This window comes from Mastigoproctus giganteus, chromosome 7 (assembly GCF_048544385.1).
Source record: "Mastigoproctus giganteus isolate SK-2022 chromosome 7, ASM4854438v1, whole genome shotgun sequence".
Lineage (NCBI taxonomy): Eukaryota > Metazoa > Arthropoda > Arachnida > Uropygi > Thelyphonidae > Mastigoproctus > Mastigoproctus giganteus.
This window is the reverse complement of record NC_143581.1, coordinates 186894165-186904202: the sequence shown is the minus strand read 5'-3', so window position 1 is coordinate 186904202 and position 10038 is coordinate 186894165. Positions and strand designations below refer to the sequence as shown.

Here is a 10038-nt window from a genome sequence, read left to right as displayed (position 1 = left end):
TCTAGGATATCATGTCCAGGATGCTTGTCTTTCAATTAACCATCTTGAAAGATGGTAACTTGAAAGTTTTTGTGACTCAACTCAAGTATCTTTACAACTCCAAATGTCCGGAAGAATGAAAAGTTTATCTCAATCCAGATGACCGATCTCTTTTAAATGCGGGTTCTTTAACCATCATGACCAGTATGGTGATATTGGATTTTGTCCTCATTCTACTGAGAGTGGTAAACACAAAACAAACACGATATGTTTTGTAATTCCCAAGTTCCAAAAGAGGATGATGTCTCAGCAGCAAGCAATAGAATTAATTGTGAGTCTTTCTCAGAAATCTTAGCATTCGAGTTATGTGATGTATGCTATTTTATGAAAATTGAGTAGCAAATAAAAAATGGTTCAAGACATTTTATGTACACCAGACTCAAAGATAAAGTCAGACTGCTCTATATGGAATTCAAGTGAAACTAGTTTGTGTCTTTATTAATGAAACAAAAATGTGAAAAACATGCAAAATACATTAAAAAGAAATAAAAACCCCTTCTTCTGCTTCTTCAGTAAACTCATGTGTATTCAGTCCCTATTCTTGCCTCTGTCTGCGAATTAACTCCCTTTGTTCACGCATCAGTGTTTCTATACAGTCCTGTAAGAAAGAATATGGAGTCAATTATATTAAAATAATCAGTAGCGCCATCAATGCTAAAACTGTGAGCTGTTGAACATAAGTGTATCGTATATCACAACCATACTGTTTCCAAAACTTAAGCAAGTCACGAAAAAGAGCATGTCGAAAGAAATCCCTGGAAATATTCGACTGCTGGTTGGTTGGTTGGTGTAGGATTTTAGGCGCATCAGCAAGTTAATCCATATTGCACCGTATATATTATCTCTAAATTGCGTGTGCTCTGTGGGTCGATTTGCTGTTTGCTGGGCGAAAAACCCGAGTTTCCTGGAGAGAAAACAATGCTATCCTCGCCTGAGGCCGACTAACTTGGCCACGTTAATAAAGGCCCATAAAAATTCCAATTCCTTGCGTCATTGACGGAATTCAAACTCAGGTTTTTTCCGGCTGGTGTGCTACCAAAGAAGGCTATTCGACTGCAACTTAGCAAATACTCTAAATGAACTTTAATTAGTATTATAGATTGGCAAACAAAAAATGACAATTAATAGTAAAATGATAATGAATGTACATGCAAAAATCATGAAGAAAGGAATACTGTTCAAGACTAAAGTCGTGAACTGAATGTCAATTTCTGATCAATAGGGACACAGGGATTCCTCCCCCCAACACTGAAATACAGAACTTACAGTGAAGCTTCATAACGTTAAAGATGTCAAGAAGCCCAGAAGGTTAGCAAAATGTTTCCCAAGAGCGTCTTGAACATTTTGTTTAGGATTATGGTTGAAAGATCGCGCCATATGGATAACGGTGTTCATTTCCAGATCATAGTCTGCCTTGATGTGGATGAGCATTATCATCCTGTAAGATGAATTGTCACCTATTGAACCTGCATAAGGTGACCTTAAACTCTGGTTAAAGACCACCTCCGCGCAACTTCCTTCGTACGATAGGTGCAGACACAAACTTTCCTGTGGCAGCCATGCAGTCGGGGCATAGTTGAGATGGCGTTGTCAACTTGTGTTTAATAGTACCACCTTTTCTGGATCCAGTCTCTGAGCCTTAAAACTGTGGATAACGGCACGATGAACACTCGGTTGATGTGCCAGATGGCTCAGTGTTAGCTATATGGCTATATGTGTTAGACAATGATCAGCTTCCAGCCTTTCAATGGCTCTTTAGTGCAAATGTCCAGAGCAGTTTCTTTAACACATTCTTAACACATCGACAACTTGATGTGACCAGTTGGTTCACTATTAAATGAGCTATGACTAAATATGTGAGAAAAGCATCATGACCTGGTTAGGTAATGATTCACTTTTGGTATGTTTGAAATTTATGGGAAAATAGGGATCGTTTTGGAAACAAGTATAGTTGTTAAGCACATGGAGTCCTTCAGTCCGAGACGTATGTGATTCTAATAATTATTATAGAATAAATAGGTTAAATTTAAGCTTTGTTTAATAATCGCTCCTCACATTGTTTATTTTTTACTATGCAAAAAACTTCAAAAAACGAAACTAACTCAACTTACTTGAACTTCGTGTTGTTCATGAACCAAATGTTGGTGAGCAGTCTGAAACAGAGAAACGCATGTATATTAGTAACAACATTCCCTGCAATGAATCTAGAAATCTAGAATACAATTCCTGCCTTAAAAGTTCCTGGACTACTTTTAATGAAGAACCTTCAACTGGAGAGTAAACTGAACTTTTTTCATCCTCCACTCAAGACCACTTCATTCTTGCAGCTGAGGTGCGGGGAGATATATTCTTTTGTACCTGAGAGCTTCACCTCATTACAGCGAGTATAAAACTGGACTAGCAAACGAACGAACGTTAAATTTTTCTGGATCCAGCCAAGAGACAAACTTGTTACGAACAACCATCTCATTACTCTGATGTTAGAAGATGGCAGAAGTCCAGAGTTGTAGACATCAGGAGTGGTTGCTTCTGTGCATTCCACCACATGCAGCTACGTATGCAACAATTTAGGTCAATAAACGTTATTAGGGTTCTGTCATCTAACCCCACCGTTTTGTTCTCGATGTTGAAATGAGCAATCAAAAGTGCAGATTACAGCCAGTCAAAGGACCATGAAAGAACTGATGGCAGGTATTCCACATTATGTTTCCAGATGATGTGTAAATGCAGGGAGGGGAGCGACTACGTCGAAGGAACCTAATGGCAATAATTCATATCTTATATTCTTCTTGCGAAACCACTCCGGGAACTTTGAGACATATGGGTAAGTTGTAATTGTTAAGAACATTATATGTATTAATTTAGTTACAAACACATATAAACTACTTGATGTAAGCAAAGCATCCCTTTAATGCTATTCATTGATTTATCTGATAAAAATGATAGGATAAATCATTTTCAATAAATTACAAAATAAATTTCAATAAATTAGAAATGCATATTAAATTAATATATTATTTTATTTAATTTTTTACAATTTATATTTTAGTTATTTGTCGATTTTTAAATATTTTCAATTATATTTCATTTATTTTTTTTAAGTTACAGAGATCCATTTAGTCGAAATACTAAAACTGTTGCTGTGTTCTAGTTGTTGTAGGGTTTTAGGTGCTTCATTTACTCAGACCACAATGCGCCATGTACAGTATATTATGTCTGTAATTTTTTTGTATGTTCTATGATCCATTTGACTGTTTGCTAGACGAAAAACCTGAATGTCAAGGAGAAAAATAATGCAATCGTCTCCTGAGACCCACTAATTCAGCCACATTGTGAAAAAGGCCCTTAAAAATTCTTCGCATCATTGACAGGATTCGAATACAGGCCTTTTCTACCTGGTGTGAAGACGACGATAGATATACGCACAGTGCTACTCACCAGAATGAGACTTTTGTGACTTTTGATGATCTTACATAACTTGTGCATTTAATTACACAAATAGCAGACAATCCTAATCACAAACTTAACACTCTTAATCTTTTTCTAATCAAGAACTCTTCAGATTACACGATCAACGTAAGTGGTCCTCTAGGAACTTTGGATTACAATTTGGTGACAGTCTCTTCTCCATTGAAGATTCTCATGATTATTTTCAGTCTCGTGTTTTTTGCCATTACAGGAATGCGCAATGGGATGATCTGCGTGATTTTTAATCTTCTTTTCCTTGATTACAATGTTGTTTTAAGTCTTGTAATCCTGATGTTTTCTCCGATGGGGTCAGTGAAATTATTCTTGTAGGACTGAAATCTTTGATTCCACATTCCTCCTTAAAATCTCTTCCCTTATCTAAACGCTTGTTTTCCAATAAACGTGCTAAGGTTCAAGATGAGATAGCATATTGAAAATTGCTTGTATCCACATCTCAAGCTTAATTTTCTGCCCTATATCAAAGACCGCAACACCTGTAAAACAGTTATTAATCAATCCAGACTTCATTTTTAACACGGTAAAGACAGAAAACTAGTTTCGTGCGCACATCGAGCGTTCTGGTCTCTTCCCAAAGCTATTGGTCTCAACTTCTGACCACCTCTATCCATCTATGCTGCCACCTCTATTACAACCTGGTTCTGTTTCATCCTCAGCTAAATATAATACTGACTTAGTATCGTCCTACTTTTCTTCTAACCCTGTGCTTATCAAAGATCTCGGTAAATCATTTCCTACCATACCTAGAACACTCCATTCAATGCCTCCTGTGGTCTTCCGAAATAAAAGATGTTCGAAGAATTCTGAACAGTCTTGAAGCTAAGAAACTTTTTGAGGTCTTAATGGCGTTTCCCCACTTGTTCTGAAACCTATGCCCTTCAGATTGCTCTTCCTTTTCTGTCGCTTCTTTACAACACCAGTGGAAAATATAAAGTTTTCCACTGGGTTTCTTTCTGTGTGGAAATTTTCTCACATCTAGCCACTTCCTTCCTGTCAATTATCGGACCATTGCTCTTACATCCATTCTTTCCAAAGATATGGAAAAATCCACATACTGTCAACTCCAATCTTTCTAGAAACCCTCCATCTAATCAATGATCGTCAAAATGGATTCCGTCCGTGTCAATCCATTGGCGATATTCTGGTTCGGAAAAATCCAAGTAGTTGCTCCTGGCATTTCCAACACTTTTGGGATTAGCATCCTACTAATACTCTGTATATGTATCCAAGGGACAACAGTCTGTGCCACAAATCACGATCGGTTCAATGGTCGTTTGAGAAGAATGATATGGTGAAATTGCCACTTCCGGCCCACAGCTGAATCCAGCTATATAATACATAAATGTCAAATAACAACTCATTTGGCCATCTCTGGAATGTTTTGTAACAACAGATGGATACCATAAAAATAGAGTTTCATGAGGGCATTCTGTGAGATGCTCACAAAAGATTTTAATCATTTGAACATTCAGCAATCCACAGAAATGTTTAATACAATTTTTAACGCAATCAAAAGACACTTTGAAACTTCAAGGAAGGATGCAATTGCATTGTTACTTACCCCTTTCAGTTTTTCTTCTGTGCACTCGGGGCCCTGTAAAAGAATACAGGAATAGAAATGTCAGATTTTGCCAGTTTAATTTACTGTTTATTCTTCTCCATTTTGACAAAATGTTTACTACTATTGTCATCTCCACCTCGAAATTATCAGTATTTATAAACTAAATTTATATCTGGAGAGGAATTCCTTACATTACAGAAGAGGGAGAGGAGACTCTTATGAATGCAGTATTTATTATGTGTTTTTAATTAGATTTTATATATTTAATTAATTATTTATTTCATCATTTGCATTTTATGAAAGTTAATAGTTATTAAGGGAAATTAACACAAACCCAAGGTGCCAAAGTGTAGTTTTTACACATATGGAACACATAAGTGGCGAAGATTTCTCCAGAAGCAGGAAGATTTTCTGTAATGCATTCTTCAGCTTTTGATTTCACCTACAAATAATAAACCACTTAAGAATGCAGTACATTAAACATTTATAATTTTTAAATACAATTATTCATTGAAAGTTACAGTAAAAATTTAAATCCAGAAATTTTTATTTCAGGATTTGATCTGATAATCAAAGAGCAGACAAGTCAGATGTTCAAACTCATTTCCTTAATAGAAATGGTAAAACTTCTAATATGTGTAAAATCTATTGCTGCTCGCTATTTGTTTGTATATTAACCTCATGAGTGTGCCCCGTTAAAGTGCTTTTTAACCTTTCTCAAAAAGCAAAGGAACCCACAGGTACATTTTGAGTTATTGATTTCCGAGCGGTAATTCGTACACGCCAAGTGTAATCCAGATTACACTCAGTTTACAAACCAAGTGTAACCTGGATGTAAATTGCGTCTATTCTCCAATCAGTTTAACTGTTTTGCTGGACAAAAATAACCGGAGTTTCCAAGAGAAAAAATTGCACTACCCTGCCCGAGACCGACTAACAGAGCCAAGGTGTGAAAAAAAACCCGTATAAGATCCTCGCGTCATTGAAAATATTCAAACCCAGGCCTCTCCATGTTGTGCGGGACGAAAAACTGAAAATAACAAAGAGGGAACAACAACAATCCGTCTGGTATCAGTGAACTACATCCTCAGTGGAAGATGACGTTAGCAATTCCTCCAATTGTCAAGGAAAATCGAGTCCAGACGTCTCCAAACGAGTGGCAGAGGATGATATTGTAGAAAGACGTTGATTTTAACCATTGTGCTAACTGCGAGCGCCCTCTTCGGTAGCCGCGTACCTAAAATACAGCATATAAAACCTATGTATACAATGGCCCCAAGCGTGCGCTCACTACAGGAAGTATGTTATGAGTGTAAAGCCGTAAACTGAACCTCTCTCCATGTTGTGCAGGACGAAAAATAGGGAACAACAATCCGTCTGGGATCAGTGAACTACATCCTCAGTTGAAGATGACTTTATCAATTCCTGCAATTGTCAAGGAAAATCGAGTCCGTCCAAACGTCTCCAAACGAGTGCCAGAAGATGATATATTGTACCGACTAAGCTGCCAAGAAGGACACAATTTGTCCTCACCTGAAATACTTCGCACTTGCGGTTGTCACACGCATTCTCTCGGGGATGACAAGCTAGACTTAATACCTGGGAGTCTAAAACGCTGATGGAAGTGATATTCAGGTGACACTCATGTCAAATGGACCAAATTTCGGAGAAGTTCAGTCGTTCTGTGCCACCTAATCCTCTGCTGTCAGTAACTCTGGGTATAATTCATGTACAAGTCCTGAAATATGTCACCTAGTATACTGAAGGTGACCTGTATGTGGAGGTATATATTGGAGATGCGAACCAACGTATGCAGTGGTCGAGGAGTGGTGTCAGCACTACACGGAGGATTGCCCTCATCTATATCACCAGGCAATGCAAGGTGGTAGATTACTCTCATCAACCGGTGTAATACCACCACTTTGCTTCTTGGAGGCTTGAAGCAGTTGAACCCATATTTAGTGTACAGAGCAAAGATCCGGCAACCCGCCTACCTCTTTCGTCATGCAGTATGATTGATGTCTATTGAGGTTATGATAGACATAATGACGAAATCCAATCGTCCTTATATTTCGAGGGTACAGTTCGAAAATAGTGTTCGCAGACCGGCCGCAAGATAGTCCATAGGACCGAGCCTATTGGTATCTCTCCAGGAGGCTTCCGGATCAATTAGTGTATAATCTCACTGCTTCTGCTCTGATAGTGAACGGAGGGAGTCCAAATAGTATGTGTGCGACGGATGCATTGTTGAGGTCCGTTACGTCAAGTATCTGTGTATATACTTGCCGTGTGTACACCATATCCAAAAACTTCATTACTTCATACATGTTCTCCCACCTTTTCTTACTATTGAATACATCATGAATAGTCCAACTAGCAGAACTAACTTATCTGCGAAAAGGTCTAAACCTCCCAAACACTTCCTAGTGCATTTCTCAAATATACGTGGTCTCAGTTCTAATCTCAACGATGTCCATTTCCACTTAGTCTGCCAAACCCCATGTACTTTTTCTGACAGAATCTCAGTTATCGGTTGATTCAACTACTGCTCATCTCAGTTGTCCAAATTATTCGCTGTATAATTCCTTTCGCTTCAAAGGTGGTACTTGTGCATATGTCCGCTCTGAGATTCCCTGTCAGAGACAGTAATTTGGAATCTCCTTTTTTCGATCTTCTCTGGCTTAAAATCTCTATATCACATTCTGTTAAATTCGTTTGTTGCCCCTATCGTTTTCCTAACTGCACTAATCACTTGGAACCCTTTGACTACCTCTGTTTGAAACGTGATTATCTCCAGTCCGACTTTCCTAACAGTGAGGCAATTTTCCTTGGTGATTTTAATGTTCACAATTCCAACTTGGTGATGGTCTCTTCTCCAATGGGGCCTTTCCCTCATGGCCATGCTCAACCTCGTGTTGTTTGACATAACAAGAATTCAAAATAGAATGATCTGCGTGATTTCTTTTTTTCTTTTCCTTGTTTGGGTTACTGTTTCAAATCTTCTGATGCCAACGTTAGCTAAGATCATGTCAGTGAGATTATTCATGTAAGGATGAAATCCTTTAATCCCCACTCCACCTTAAAATCTAGTCCTTTATCTAAACCCTGATTTTCAAAGAAAAATGTGCTAATTCTGTTCAAGATAAGAATGTTGCATCGTCTTGCATCCAGATCTCCAGGTTCATTTTCTGCCTACACGAAAGCCTGCAACAAGTGTAAAGTAGTTATAAATCAGTGCAAACTAGATTTTGAAGAGCTAAGAGCAGAAAACTTGCTTTTTGTCCAAATAGTAGTCGAGAATTCCCTAAATGCTGATCTCCAGGTAATTCTCCAGTGGGGCAAACACAACTTAGTTGATTTCAATCCTTCTGAAACTCAGTCCTATTTTATATCTCGCAAAAAGGATTCTTCTGCTTATATTCGATTTCACTCAGATTTCTAGACAAGATCACACATTTCCATTATGGATTACCCTGACTTCTGATCTCTCTTGGCACCAGCACATTACAAATATTGCTTCCTCTGCATCTAAAAAACTTGGTTTTGTCTTTCGCTCTCGACGTTACTTTTCTTCCAAACAGCTGCTCACTCTGTATAAATCGCAAATCCGCCCTGCCATGGAATATTGTTCCCACATGGTTCTGGTGGTGCCCTCAGAACCTCTCTCAGGGTTCTAGATTCCATTCAGAAGAGAGCAGTTAGGTTAATTAATGATTCATCTCTAACAGTCTCTCCACTCGCTGTCTCATAGACGTCCTGTCATACTTCCGTGGGCACCGTTCTACTGAATTGGCTTCTATAATTCCCACTCTCTCTTTCAAAGCATTTCGAACACGTGTCTCAACCAGTCAACATCCATTTACTGTCCAATTTGAAAATTCCATCCGTTGTTGAGGATGTGGATAGTTTAATGAATTCCAGGAAGAACCAAACAATCTGTTGGAAGGCTTTTTTTTTTTCGGTTGACGACATATAAGTTTGCTTTCTTGTATCCTTGGCCACTGCTTAATACTAATATTCTTAGTCAACACGAAATGAAAGTTCATTTCTTATATAAGTTATGTTACTCCGAAAATAAATACTTACGGGTTCCTTCATTAATTTCAAGCAGTCAACTGTTTTAGCTTTGTTCTCTTCTGACACTGAAAAAAAAGCGTGATTGCACATTTAGTTTTCACTACAAGCGCCACACAATTACGTCATTTGATCTTACTTGATTATGCTAAATAAAGTAAACTCCTACAATCAGGAAAAACTATTCTAATTGTAATTGTTTGTAGCTCATATTCTGAAAATCAATAAGATGGTTCTAAATTCGGTATTCAAAATTCGGTACTTTTTGGGTGTTTCGCTGAGGGTAGCTGACCGTAAATGGGTGGTAGGGAAGGAGATGATGTTCCATTAATAATTTCCAAACATGGAAATAAAATCATTCCTTTTCGCGAGACATTTAGAGTACTTTATAGTACAGAAATTGGATACATCGAAATGTCAATGTATCCAGTTTCTATTATTCGGTGGACTCGTGTATGAAGCATGGGATTCTGTAGCTAAGTCATCCCTTGCAAGTTAAATTACCCTAACTTTTGTTTAGTTTTAAATACGCTATTTGAAATATCGAAACCAGATGGTGCCATCTGGGGCTAATAATTTGAAAATAATCTTAAAATAAATTAACCAGACGGTTAAGTTATTTTAAGATTTTGTTTTTTAGCATAATGGATACAAATTAAAGAAATTTTTGAAAGAGCAGTTGGCTGAAACTAAAACTTACTGCATATTACTACCAGATTATTTCTTTCAAAATCATCGCTGTCCGTGGGTTCTGCTCTGACTGTACAACCTGCGGCACACCACACTACGGCAAAGGCGAATTTTAAAATCATGGCTCTTACGACACACGTGTGGTTAGTCGGGATGACGAAGAATGGGAAAAACGGAAGAAGAACTCA

General features: G+C 37.8%; 1 protein-coding gene across 1 annotated transcript; it reads right to left on the bottom strand.

The window, feature by feature from the left end:
• Window positions 1-574: 574 nt before the first annotated feature.
• Window positions 575-10014, bottom strand: LOC150083412 (uncharacterized). The gene is made up of 6 exons (XM_090378499.1): window positions 9861-10014; window positions 9173-9228; window positions 5421-5528; window positions 5087-5119; window positions 2151-2192; window positions 575-637 (listed from the first exon to the last, which is right to left on the bottom strand). Exons 1-6 carry the CDS (start codon window positions 9970-9972, stop codon window positions 575-577), a joined length of 414 nt encoding a protein of 137 aa, XP_090234625.1. The 5' UTR covers window positions 9973-10014.
• Between the last annotated feature and the right edge of the window lie 24 nt (window positions 10015-10038).